Source organism: Crinia signifera, chromosome 2, assembly GCF_055691185.1.
Source record: "Crinia signifera chromosome 2, ASM5569118v1, whole genome shotgun sequence".
Taxonomy (NCBI): Eukaryota; Metazoa; Chordata; class Amphibia; order Anura; family Myobatrachidae; genus Crinia; species Crinia signifera.
The window spans coordinates 402,644,656-402,659,819 of NC_139218.1; the positions used below are offsets into that span (position 1 = coordinate 402,644,656).

Here is a 15,164-nt window from a genome sequence, read left to right on the forward strand (position 1 = left end):
ACTATACACACTACGCTATATACAATATGATACATATATACTGTACTATACACACTACGCTATATACAATATGATACATATACACTGTACTATACACACTATGCTATATACAATATGATACATATACACTGTACTATACACACTACGCTATATACAATATGATACATATACACTGTACTATACACACTATGCTATATACAATATGATACATATACACTGTACTATACATACTATGCTATATACAATATGATACATATATACTGTACTATACATACTGTGCTATATACAATATGATACATATACACTGTACTATATACACTATGCTATATACAACATGATACATATATACTGTACTATACATACTGTGCTATATACAATATGATACATATACACTGTACTATATACACTATGCTATATACAATATGATACATATATACTGTACTATACACACTACTCTATATACAATATGATACATATATACTGTACTATACAAACTACGCTATATACAATATGATACATATACACTGTACTATACACACTACGCTATATACAATATGATACATATATACTGTACTATACACACTACGCTATATACAATATGATACATATACACTGTACTATACAAACTACGCTATATACAATATGATACATATACACTGTACTATACACACTACGCTATATACAATATGATACATATATACTGTACTATATACACTACGCTATATACAATATGATACATATACACTGTACTATACACACTATGCTATATACAATATGATACATATACACTGTACTATACACACTACGCTATATACAATATGATACATATACACTGTACTATACACACTATGCTATATACAATATGATACATATACACTGTACTATACATACTATGCTATATACAATATGATACATATATACTGTACTATACATACTGTGCTATATACAATATGATACATATACACTGTACTATATACACTATGCTATATACAACATGATACATATATACTGTACTATACATACTGTGCTATATACAATATGATACATATACACTGTACTATATACACTATGCTATATACAATATGATACATATACACTGTACTATACACACTATGCTATATACAATATGATACATATATACTGTACTATATACACTATGATATATACAATATGATACATATACACTGTACTATATACACTATGCTATATACAATATGATACATATATACTGTACTATACATACTGTGCTATATACAATATGATACATATACACTGTACTATATACACTATGCTATATACAACATGATACATATATACTGTACTATACACACTACGCTATATACAATATGATACATATACACTGTACTATACACACTATGCTATATACAACATGATACATATATACTGTACTATATACACTATGCTATATACAATATGATACATATATACTGTACTATATACACTATGATATATACAATATGATACATATATACTGTGCTATATACACTGTGCTATATACAATATGATACATATATACTGTACTATACTATATACAATATGATACATATATACTGTACTATACATACTGTGCTATATACAATATGATATATACACTATACTATACACACTACGCTATATACAATATGATACATATATACTGTACTATATACACTGTGCTATATACAATACGATATATATACTGTACTATACACACTATGCTATATACAACATGATAAATATATACTGTACTATATACACTATGCTATATACAATATGATACATATATACTGTGCTATATACAATATGATACATATATACTGTACTATATACACTATGATATATACAATATGATGCATATACACTGCACTATACACACTATGCTATATACAATATGATACATATATATATATATATATACTGTACTATATACATACTAATTCTATGCTATATACAATATGATACATATATACTGTACTATATACACTATGCTATATACAATATGATACATATATACTGTACCATATACACTGTACTATACATACTATGCTATATACAATATGATACATATATACTGTACTATACACACTGCACTATATACAATATGATACATATATACTGCACTATACACACTATGCTATATACAATATGATACATATTTACTGTGCTATATACACTATGCTATGTACAATATGATACATATACACTGTACTATACACACTACACTATATACAATATGATACATATATACTGTACTATATACAATATGATGCATATATACTGTACTATACACACTGCACTATATACAATATGATACATATACACTGCACTATACACACTATGCTATATACAATATGATACATATATACTGTACTATATACACTATGCTATATACAATATGATACATACACACTATGCTATATACAATATGATACATATATACTGTACTATATACACTATACAACACATATACACTGCACTATATACACACTATACTATATACTGTATATACCAGGCAGAGCGCTGCTGCTATATACAATATGATACATATACACTGCACTATATACACTATACAACACATATACACTGCACTATATACACACTATACTATATACTGTATATACCAGGCAGAGCGCTGCTGCTATATACAATATGATACATATACACTGCACTATATACACTATACAACACATATACACTGCACTATATACACACTATACTATATACTGTATATACCAGGCAGAGCGCTGCTGCTATATACAATATGATACATATACACTGCACTATATACACTATACAACACATATACACTGCACTATATACACACTATACTATATACTGTATATACCAGGCAGAGCGCTGCTGATATATACAATATGATACATACTATGCTATATACAATATAACACATATACACTGCACTATATACACACACACACTATACTATATGCTGTATATACCAGGCAGAGCGCTGCTGCTATATATATATGCCCTGGGCGGCAGAGATGTCACAGTGACGTCATTATGGGCGGGCCGGTGACGTCAGGCTCAGCTGTTCTCTGTACAATGGCAGCCGGGGAGAAGGAAGCTGCGGCCTCCGGGACTGAGACACAGACAGCGGCCTGACAGTGAGTGTCCCGCCGCCTCCCAGCCCGCTACACCGGCTCCATAATCCCCCGGCCCCCCCTCCCTCTGCCTGCCTGCACCCTCCCGGCCCCCCCTCCCTCTGCCTGCCTGCACCCTCCCGGCCTCCCCTCCCTCTGCCTGCCTGCACCCTCCCGGCCCCCCCTCCCTCTGCCTGCCTGCACCCTCCCGGCCTCCCCTCCCTCTGCCTGCCTGCACCCTCCCGGCCTCCCCTCCCACTGCCTGCCTGCACCCTCCCCTACCTCTACCTCTGCCTGCCTGCACCCTCCCGGCCTCCCCTCCCTCTGCCTGCCTGCACCCTCCCGGCCTCCCCTCCCTCTGCCTGCCTGCACCCTCCCGGCCTCCCCTCCCACTGCCTGCCTGCACCCTCCCCTACCTCTACCTCTGCCTGCCTGCACCCTCCCGGCCTCCCCTTCCCTCTGCCTGCAGCACCCTCCCGGCCTCCCCTCCCTCTGCCTGCCTACACCCTCCCGGCCTCCCCTCCCTCTGCCTGCCTGCACCCTCCCGGCCTCCCCTCCCTCTGCCTGCCTGCACCCTCCCGGCCTCCCCTCCCTCTGCCTGCCTGCACCCTCCCGGCCTCCCCTCCCTCTGCCTGCAGCACCCTCCCGGCCTCCCCTCCCTCTGCCTGCCTGCACCCTCCCGGCCTCCCCTCCCTCTGCCTGCCTGCACCCTCCCGGCCTCCCCATCCTCTGCCTGCCTGCACCCTCCCGGCCTCCCCTCCCTCTGCCTGCCTGCACCCTCCCCTCCCTCTGCCTGCCCCCTCCCCTCCCTCTGCCTGCCTGCACCCTCCCCTCCCTCTGCCTGCCTGCACCCTCCCCTCCCTCTGCCTGCCTGCACCCTCCCGGCCTCCCCTCCCTCTGCCTACCTGCACCCTCCCCTCCCTCTGCCTGCCTGCACCCTCCCCTCCCCTCCCTCTGCCTGCCTGCACCCTCCCCTCCCCTCCCTCTGCCTGCCTGCACCCTCCCGGCCTCCCCTCCCTCTGCCTGCAGCACCCTCCCCGCCTCCCCTCCCTCTGCCTGCACCCTCCCCGGCCTCCCCTCCCTCTGCCTGCCTGCACCCTCCCCTCCCTCTGCCTGCCTGCACCCTCCCCGACCTCCCCTCTCCTCCCTCTGCCTGCCTGCACCCTCCCCGACCTCCCCTCTCCTCCCTCTGCCTGCCTGCACCCTCCCCTACCTCTGCCTGCCTGCACCCTCCCCTACCTCTCCCTCTGCCTGCCCGCACCCTCCCCTACCTCTCCCTCTGCCTGCCCCCTCCCGGCCTCCCCTCCCTCTGACTGCCTGCCCCCTCCCGGCCTCCCCTCCCTCTGACTGCCTGCCCCCTCCCGGCCTCCCCTCCCTCTGACTGCCTGCCCCCTCCCGGCCTCCCCTCCCTCTGACTGCCTGCCCCCTCCCGGCCTCCCCTCCCTCTGACTGCCTGCCCCCTCCCGGCCTCCCCTCCCTCTGACTGCCTGCCCTCTACCCGGGTCCCCTCCCTCTCCCTGCCTGTCCTCTCACAACCTCCCCTCCCTCTACCTTTCCGGCCTGCACCCTCCCGGCCACACCTACCTCTGCCTGCCTGCCCTCTCCCGGCCTCCCCTACCTCTACCTGCCTGCCTGCACCCTCCAGACCTCCCCTCCGTCTGCTTGCCTGCACCCTCCCTGCCCTCTCCCGACCTCTCCTTCCTTTGCCTGCCTGCATCCTCCCAGCCTCCCCTCCCTCTACCTGTCTGTACCCTCCCTGCCTGCCCTCTCCCGACCTACTCTGCATGCCTGCACCCTCCCTGCCTGCTCTCTCCCGACCTCTCATCCCTCTACCTGCCTGCTCTCTCCCGACCTCTCATCCCTCTACCTGCCTGCCCTCTCCCGACCTCTCATCCCTCTACCTGCCCTCTCCCGACCTCCCCTCCCTCTACCTGCCTGCATGCACTCTCCCAACCTCCCCTCCCTCTACCTGCCTACCTGCACCCTCTACCTGCCTGTACCCTCCCTGCCTGCCTGCACCCTCTCGGCCTCCCCTGCCGACCCTCCCCTCCCTCTGCCGACCCTCTCCCTCTGCCGACCCTCTCCCTGCCTGCACTCTCCGGACCTCCCCTCCCTCGACCTACCTGCCTGCACCCTCTCGGCCTCCCTCTGCCGACCCTCTCCATCTGCCGACCCTCTCCCTGCCTGCCTGCACTCTCCGGACCTCCCCTCCCTCGACCTACCTGCCTGCACCCTCCCGACCTCCCCTCCCTTTGCCTGCCTGCCTGCACCCTCCCGACCTCCCCTCCCTTTGCCTGCCTGCCTGCACCCTCCCGACCTCCCCTTCCTTTGCCTGCCTGCACCCTCCCGACCTCCCCTCCCTTTGCCTGCCTGCACCCTCCCGACCTCCCCTCCCTTTGCCTGCCTGCACCCTCCCGACCTCCCCTCCCTCTACCTGCCTGTACCCTCCCTGCCTGACCTCTCCCGGCCTCCCCTCCCTCTACCTGCCTGTCCATTCCCGCCCCTTTCTCTGCCTGACTCCCTCTTTCTTTCTGCATGCATCTCCCTTCCTACTGCCTGCCTTCTCCTGGCCTCCCCTCCCATCTCCCTGCCTGTCCTCTTCCGACCTCCCCTCCCTCTACCTTCCTGCCTGCACTCTCCCGGCCTCCCCTACCTGCCTGCCTGCACCCTCCAGACCTCCCCTTGCTCTGCCTACCTGCACCCTCCCTCCTCTACCTGCCTACCTGCACCCTCCCGGCCTCCCCTCTCTCTGCCCGCCTCCCTGCACCCTCCCGGCCTCCCCTCCCTCTCCCTGCCTGTCCTCTCCCCACCCTCTGCCTACCTGCACCCTCCCGGCCTCCCCTCCCTATACCTGCACCTTCCCGGCCTCTCCTACCTCTGCCTGCCCTCTCCCTACCTGCTCTCTCTCTATCTGCCTGTCCCCTCTTGCCCCCCCCCCCCCCTCCCCCTCCCTCTGCCTGCCTGCCTGCCTTTCCCCTCCCTCTGCCTGCCTTTCCCCTCCCTCTGCCTGCCTTTCCCCTCCCGGCCTCACCTCCCTCTGCCTGCCTGTCCTCTCCCAACCTCACCTCCCTCTGCCTGCCTGCCCTCTCCCGGCCTCCCATTCCTCTACCTGCCTGTCCATTCCCGCCCCTTTCTCTGCCTGACTCCCTCTTTCTTTCTGCATGCATCTCCCTTCCTACTGCCTGCCTGCCCTCTCCTGGCCTCCCCTCCCTCTGCCTGTCCTCCCTTCCTTATTAGTGATGTGTTGTATATGATTTGTGTGCAGGTATTGGATTGGTGTCTCTGGGGGTAACCATGGCGAGCCCCGTGGTGCGTCAGATAGACAAGCAGTTCCTCGTCTGCAGCATCTGCTTGGAGAGGTACCACATTCCCAAGGTCCTCCCATGTCTGCACACGTTCTGCGAGAGGTGAGGTCCTTGCATGGGGAGTTCCTGTCTCTGCTGAGTAGAAGGTCCTCTCGTGAGTTATTCCTATCATGGCCGGGTCACCCCAAAGGTCCTTGCATGGGGGTGTTCCTGTCACAGCCGGGTAGGTGGCCCTCGCATGGGATGCTGGGTCACTCCGAGTGTCCATGACAGCCACCACTAAGTGGGCACAACCTGGTATTTGGGGAGGGTGGTTGTTGGAAGCGCTATTTGGGGAGGGTGGGTTAGGGGGTGGTACTTGGGGCAGGGTGGGTGTGGGAGGCGGTATTTGGGAATGGTGGGTGTGGGAGACGGTGTTTGGGGAGTGTGGGTATGGGAGGCAATCTTTTTGGAGGGTGTATGGGGAGGGTGGGTGTAGTAGTATAGTAGAGTGATAGTAATGAAGTAGAACAGGACAGTGGGGGTATAGGGGTAGTATAGAGTGATGGCAATGAGGTATTGCAGGACAGAGGGGGTATAGGGGTAGTATAAAGTGATGGCAATGAGGTATAGGGGTAGTATAGAGTGATGGCAATGAGGTATGGCAGGACAGAGGGGGTATAGAGTGCTGGTAATGAGGTATGGCAGGACAGAGGGGGTGTATGGGTAGTATAGAGTGGTGGTAATGAGGTATGGCAGGACAGAGGGGGTAAAGTGGTGGTAATGACATAAGGCAAGACAGATGGGGTATAGGGGTAGTATAGAGTGGTGGTAATGAGGTATGGCAGGATAAAAGGGTATAGGGGTAGTATAGAGTGGTGGTAATGAGGTATGGCAGGACAGACGGGGTATATGGGTAGTATATAGTGATGGTAATGAGGTATGGCAGGACAGAGGGGGTATAGAGTGGTGGTAATGAGGTATGGCAGGACAGAGGGGGTATAGGGGTAGTATAGAGTGCTGGTAATAAGGTATGGCAGGACATAGGGGTAGTATTGAGTGATGGTAATGAGGTATGGCGGGGTATAGGGGTAGTATAGAGTGGTGGTAATGAGGTATGGCAGGACAGAGGGGGTAAAGTGGTGGTAATGACATAAGGCAAGACAGATGGGGTATAGGGGTAGTATAGAGTGGTGGTAATGAGGTATGGCAGGATAGAAGGGTATAGGGGTAGTATAGAGTGGTGGTAATGAGGTTTGGCAGGACAGACGGGGTATATGGGTAGTATATAGTGATGGTAATGAGGTATGGTAGGACAGAGGGGATATAGAGAGCTCGTAATGAGGTATGGCAGGACAGAGGGGGTATAGTGGTGGTAATGAGGTATGGCAGGACAGAGGGGGTATAGGGGTAGTATAGAGTGCTGGTAATAAGGTATGGCAGGACATAGGGGTAGTATAGAGTGATGATAATGAGGTATGGCGGGGTATAGGGGTAGTATAGAGTGGTGGTAATGAGGTATAGCAGGACAGAGGTGGTATAGAGGGCTGGCAATGAGGTATGGCAGGGCAGAGGGGGTATAGGGGTAGTATAGAGTGGTAATGAGGTATGGCAAGACAGAGGGGGTATAGAGTGCTGGTAATGAGGTTTGGCAGGACAGAGGGGATATAGAGTGCTGGTAATGAGGTAAGGCAGGACAGACGGGGTATATGGGTAGTATATAGTGATGGTAAGGCAGGCCAGACGAGGTATAGGGGTAGTAATGAGGTATGGCAGGACAGAGGGGGTATAGAGTGGTGGTAATGAGGTATGGCAGGACCGATGGGGTATATGGGTAGTATATAGTGATGGTAAGGCAGGACAGACGGGGTATAGGAGTGGTAATGAGGTATGGCAGGACAGAGGGGGTGTATGGGTAGTATAGAGTGGTGGTAATGAGGTATGGCAGGACAGAGGGGGTAAAGTGGTGGTAATGACATAAGGCAAGACAGATGGGGTATAGGGGTAGTATAGAGTGGTGGTAATGAGGTATGGCAGGATAAAAGGGTATAGGGGTAGTATAGAGTGGTGGTAATGAGGTATGGCAGGACAGACGGGGTATATGGGTAGTATATAGTGATGGTAATGAGGTATGGCAGGACAGAGGGGGTATAGAGTGGTGGTAATGAGGTATGGCAGGACAGATGGGGTATAGGGGTAGTATAGAGTGCTGGTAATGAGGTAAGGCAGGACAGACGGGATATAGAGAGGTGGTAATGAGGTATGGCAGGACAGAGGGGGTATAGGGGTAGTGTAGAGTGGTGGTAATGAGGTATGGCAGGACATAGGGGGTATAGGGGTAGTATAGAGTGATGGTAATGAGGTATGGCAGGATAGAGGGGTATAGGGGTAGTATAGAGTGGTGGTAATGAGGTATGGCAGGACAGAGGCGGTATAGAGTGCTGGTAATGAGGTATGGCAGGACAGAGGGTAATGAGTGCTGGTAATGAGGTAAGGCAGGACAGACGGGGTATATGGGTAGTATATAGTGATATTAATCAGGTAAGGCAGGTCAGACGGGGTATATGGGTAGTATATAGTGATGGTAATGAGGTATGGCAGGACAGAGGGAATATAGAGAGGTGGTAATGAGGTATGGCATGACAGAGGGGGTATAGAGGGCTGGCAATGAGGTATGGCAGGGCAGAGGGGGTATAGGGGTAGTATAGAGTGGTAATGAGGTATGGCAAGACAGAGGGGGTATAGAGTGCTGGTAATGAGGTATGGCAGGACAGAGGGGATATAGAGTGCTGGTAATGAGGTAAGGCAGGACAGACGGGGTATATGGGTAGTATATAGTGATGGTAAGGCAGGACAGACGGGGTATAGGGGTGGTAATGAGGTATGGCAGGACAGAGGGGGTATATGGGTAGTATATAGTGATGGTAAGGCAGGACAGACGGGGTATAGGGGTGGTAATGAGGTATGGCAGGACAGATGGGGTATAGGGGTAGTATAGAGTGCTGGTAATGAGGTAAGGCAGGACATACGGGATATAGAGAGGTGGTAATGAGGTATGGCAGGACAGAGGGGGTATAGGGGTAGTGTAGAGTGGTGGTAATGAGGTATGGCAGGACATAGGGGGTATAGGGGTAGTATAGAGTGATGGTAATGAGGTATGGCAGGATAGAGGGGTATAGGGGTAGTATAGAGTGGTGGTAATGAGGTATGGCAGGACAGGGGGGTATAGAGTGCAGGTAATGAGGTATGGCAGGACAGATGGGGTATATGGGTAGTATATAGTGATGGTAATGAGGTATGGCAGGACAGATGGGGTATATGGGTAGTATATAGTGATGGTAAGGCAGGACAGACGGGGTATAGGGGTGGTAATGAGGTATGGCAGGACAGAGGGGGTATAGAGTGGTGGTAATGAGGTATGGCAGGACAGATGGGGTATAGGGGTAGTATAGAGTGCTGCTAATGAGGTAAGGCAGGACAGACGGGATATAGAGAGGTGGTAATGAGGTATGGCAGGACAGAGGGGGTATAGGGGTAGTGTAGAGTGCTGGTAATGAGGTATGGCAGGACAGGGGTGTATAGAGGGCTGGTAATGAGGTATGGCAGGGCAGAAGGGGTATAGGGGTAGTATAGAGTGGTAATGAGGTATGGCAGGACAGAGGGGGTATAGAGTGCTGGTAATGAGGTATGGCAGGACAGATGGGGTATATGGGTAGTATATAGTGATGGTAATGAGGTATGGCAGGACAGAGGGGGTATAGAGTGGTGGTAATGAGGTATGGCAGGACAGAGGGGGTATAGGGATAGTATAGAGTGGTAATGAGGTATGGCAAGACAGAGGGGGTATAGAGTGCTGGTAATGAGGTTTGGCAGGACAGAGGGGATATAGAGTGCTGGTAATGAGGTAAGGCAGGACAGACGGGGTATATGGGTAGTATATAGTGATGGTAAGGCAGGCCAGACGAGGTATAGGGGTAGTAATGAGGTATGGCAGGACAGAGGGGGTATAGAGTGGTGGTAATGAGGTATGGCAGGACTGATGGGGTATATGGGTAGTATATAGTGATGGTAAGGCAGGACAGACGGGGTATAGGAGTGGTAATGAGGTATGGCAGGACAGAGGGGGTGTATGGGTAGTATAGAGTGGTGGTAATGAGGTATGGCAGGACAGAGGGGGTAAAGTGGTGGTAATGACATAAGGCAAGACAGATGGGGTATAGGGGTAGTATAGAGTGGTGGTAATGAGGTATGGCAGGATAAAAGGGTATAGGGGTAGTATAGAGTGGTGGTAATGAGGTATGGCAGGACAGACGGGGTATATGGGTAGTATATAGTGATGGTAATGAGGTATGGCAGGACAGAGGGGGTATAGAGTGGTGGTAATGAGGTATGGCAGGACAGATGGGGTATAGGGGTAGTATAGAGTGCTGGTAATGAGGTAAGGCAGGACAGACGGGATATAGAGAGGTGGTAATGAGGTATGGCAGGACAGAGGGGGTATAGGGGTAGTGTAGAGTGCTGGTAATGAGGTATGGCAGGACATAGGGGGTATAGGGGTAGTATAGAGTGATGGTAATGAGGTATGGCAGGATAGAGGGGTATAGGGGTAGTATAGAGTGGTGGTAATGAGGTATGGCAGGACAGAGGCGGTATAGAGTGCTGGTAATGAGGTATGGCAGGACAGAGGGTAATGAGTGCTGGTAATGAGGTAAGGCAGGACAGACGGGGTATATGGGTAGTATATAGTGATATTAATCAGGTAAGGCAGGTCAGACGGGGTATATGGGTAGTATATAGTGATGGTAATGAGGTATGGCAGGACAGAGGGAATATAGAGAGGTGGTAATGAGGTATGGCATGACAGAGGGGGTATAGAGGGCTGGCAATGAGGTATGGCAGGGCAGAGGGGGTATAGGGGTAGTATAGAGTGGTAATGAGGTATGGCAAGACAGAGGGGGTATAGAGTGCTGGTAATGAGGTATGGCAGGACAGAGGGGATATAGAGTGCTGGTAATGAGGTAAGGCAGGACAGACGGGGTATATGGGTAGTATATAGTGATGGTAAGGCAGGACAGACGGGGTATAGGGGTGGTAATGAGGTATGGCAGGACAGAGGGGGTATATGGGTAGTATATAGTGATGGTAAGGCAGGACAGACGGGGTATAGGGGTGGTAATGAGGTATGGCAGGACAGATGGGGTATAGGGGTAGTATAGAGTGCTGGTAATGAGGTAAGGCAGGACAGACGGGATATAGAGAGGTGGTAATGAGGTATGGCAGGACAGAGGGGGTATAGGGGTAGTGTAGAGTGGTGGTAATGAGGTATGGCAGGACATAGGGGGTATAGGGGTAGTATAGAGTGATGGTAATGAGGTATGGCAGGATAGAGGGGTATAGGGGTAGTATAGAGTGGTGGTAATGAGGTATGGCAGGACAGGGGGGTATAGAGGGCTGGTAATGAGGTATGGCAGGGCAGAAGGGGTATAGGGGTAGTATAGAGTGGTAATGAGGTATGGTAGGACAGAGGGGGTATAGAGTGCAGGTAATGAGGTATGGCAGGACAGATGGGGTATATGGGTAGTATATAGTGATGGTAATGAGGTATGGCAGAACAGATGGGGTATATGGGTAGTATATAGTGATGGTAAGGCAGGACAGACGGGGTATAGGGGTGGTAATGAGGTATGGCAGGACAGAGGGGGTATAGAGTGGTGGTAATGAGGTATGGCAGGACAGATGGGGTATAGGGGTAGTATAGAGTGCTGCTAATGAGGTAAGGCAGGACAGACGGGATATAGAGAGGTGGTAATGAGGTATGGCAGGACAGAGGGGGTATAGGGGTAGTGTAGAGTGCTGGTAATGAGGTATGGCAGGACAGGGGTGTATAGAGGGCTGGTAATGAGGTATGGCAGGGCAGAAGGGGTATAGGGGTAGTATAGAGTGGTAATGAGGTATGGCAGGACAGAGGGGGTATAGAGTGCTGGTAATGAGGTATGGCAGGACAGATGGGGTATATGGGTAGTATATAGTGATGGTAATGAGGTATGGCAGGACAGAGGGGGTATAGAGTGGTGGTAATGAGGTATGGCAGGACAGAGGGGGTATAGGGATAGTATAGAGTGGTGGTAATGAGGTATGGCAGGACAGAGGGGGTATAGAGTGCTGGTAATGAGGTATGGCAGGACAGAGGGTATAGAGTGCTGGTAATGAGGTAAGGCAGGACAGACGGGGTATATGGGTAGTATATAGTGATGGTAATAAGGGAAGGCAGGTCAGACGGGGTATATGGGTAGTATATAGTGATGGTAATAAGGGAAGGCAGGTCAGACGGGGTATATGGGTAGTATATAGTGATGGTAATGAGGTATGGCAGGACAGAGGGGATATAGAGAGGTGGTAATGAGGTATGGCTGGACAGAGGGGGTATAGAGTGGTGGTAATGATGTATGGCAGGGCAGAGGGGTTATAGGGGTAGTATAGAGTGGTAATGAGGTATGACAGGACAGAGGGGGTATAGAGTGCTGGTAATGAGGTATGGCAGGACAGACGGGGTATATGGGTAGTATATAGTGATGGTAATGAGGTATGGCAGGACAGAGGGGATATAGAGAGGTGTTAATGAGGTATGGCAGGACAGAGGGGGTATAGAGTGGTGGTAATGAGGTATGGCAGGACAGGGGGTATAGGGGTAGTATAGAGTGGTGGTAATGAGGTATGGCAGGACAGAGGGGGTATAGAGTGCTGGTAATGAGATATGGCAGGACAGACGGGGTATATGGGTAGTATATAGTGATGGTAATGAGGTATGGCAGGACAGAGGGGATATAGAGAGGTGGTAATGAGGTATGGCAGGACAGAGAGGGGATAGGGGTAGTATAGACTGGTGGTAATGAGGTATGGCTGGAAAGAGGGGGTATAGAGTGCTGGTAATGAGGTATGGCAGGACAGAGGGGTTATATGGATAGTATAGAGTGGTGGTAATGGGGTATGGCAGGACAGAGGGGTTAGAGTGCTGGTAATGAGGTATGGCAGGACAGACAGGGTATAGAGTGGTGGTAATGAGGTAGGGCAGGACACAGGGCGTATAGAGTGCTGGTAATGAGGTATGGCAGGACAGAGGGGGTATATGGGTAGTATATAGTGATGGTAATGAGGTATGGCAGGACAGAGTGGATATAGAGAGGTGGTAATGAGGTATGGCTGGACAGAGGGGGTATAGATTGCTGGGAAATGAGGTATGGTAGGACAGAGGGGGTATAGAGTGGTGGTAATGAGGTAAGGCAGGCCAGATGGGTTATAGGGGTAGTATAGAGTGGTGGTAATGAGGTATGGCAGGACAGAGGGGTTATAGGGGTAGTATAGAGTGGTGGTAATGAGGTATGGCAGGACAGAGGGGTTAGAGTGGTGGTAATGAGGTATGGCAGGACAGGGGGTATAGAGTGCTGGTAATGAGGTATGGCAGGACAGAGGGGTATAGAGTGGTGGTAATGAGGTAGGGCAGGACAGAGGGTGTATAGAGTGGTGATAATGAGGTATGGCAGGACAGAGGGGGAATAGGGGTAGTATAGAGTGGTGTTAATGAGGTATGGCAGGACGGAGGGCGTATAGAGTGCTTGTAATGTGGTATGGCAGGACAGAGGGGGTATAGGGGTAGTATAGAGTGGTGGTAATAAGGTATGGCAGGACAGAGGGGTTATAGAGTGGTGGTAATGAGGTATGGCAGGACAGAGGGGGTATAGAGTGGTGGTAATGAGGTAAGGCAGGACAGAGGGCGTATAGAGTGGTGGTAATGAGGTAGGGCAGGACAGAGGGGGTATAGGGGTAGTATAGAGTGGTGGTAATGAGGTATGGCAGGACAGAGGGCGTATAGAGTGCTGGTAATGAGGTAGGGCAGTACAGAGGAGGTATATGGGTAGTATATAGTGATGGTAAGGCAGGACAGACGGGGTATAGGGGTGGTAATGAGGTATGGCAGGACAGATGCGTATAGAGTGGTGGTAATGAGGTATGGCAGGACAGAGGGGTTATAAAGTGGTGGTAATGTGGTAGGGCAGGACAGAGGGGGTATAGGGGTAGTATAGAGTGGTTGTAATGAGGTATGGCAGGACAGAGGGGGTATAGAGTGCTGGTAATGAGGTATGGCAGGACAGAGGGGGTATAGAGTGCTGGTAATGTGGTATGGCAGGACAGAGGGGTATAGGGGTAGTATATAGTGCTGGTAATGTTGTATGGCAGGACAGATGCGTATAGAGTGGTGGTAATGAGGTATGGCAGGACAGAGGGGTTATAGAGTGGTGGTAATGAGGTATGGCAGGACAGAGGGGTTATAGAGTGGTGGTAATGAGGTATGGCAGGACAGAGGGGTTATAGAGTGCTGGTAATGTTGTATGGCAGGACAGATGCGTATAGAGTGGTGGTAATGAGGTATGGCAGGACAGAGGGTGTATAGAGTGGTGGTAATGAGGTAAGGCAGGACAGAGGGCGTATAGAGTGGTGGTAATGAGGTAGGGCAGGACAGAGGGGGTATAGGGGTAGTATAGAGTGGTGGTAATGAGGTATGGCAGGACAGAGGGGTTATAGAGTGGTGGTAATGAGGTATGGCAGGACAGAGGGGTTATAGAGTGGTGGTAATGAGGTATGGCAGGACAGAGGGGTTATAGAGTGGTGGTAATGAGGTATGGCTGGAAAGAGGGGTATAGAGTGCTGGTAATGAGGTATGGCAGGACAGAGGGGTTATAGGGATAGTATAGAGTGGTGGTAATGAGGTATGGCAGGACAG

At 49.8% G+C, this 15,164-nt stretch overlaps 1 protein-coding gene across 1 annotated transcript in view; it reads left to right on the plus strand.

Moving 5' to 3' along the window:
• Positions 1–2,996: 2,996 nt before the first annotated feature.
• The window catches only part of TRIM3 (tripartite motif containing 3), a 47,557-nt gene continuing 35,389 nt past the window's right edge, over positions 2,997–15,164 (plus strand). The window contains exons 1-2 of the mRNA XM_083170617.1: positions 2,997–3,125; positions 6,367–6,508. Of these exons, the coding sequence (XP_083026743.1) occupies positions 6,396–6,508 (113 nt within the window). The 5' untranslated portion in view covers positions 2,997–3,125; positions 6,367–6,395. The remainder of the gene's footprint in view (positions 3,126–6,366; positions 6,509–15,164) is intronic.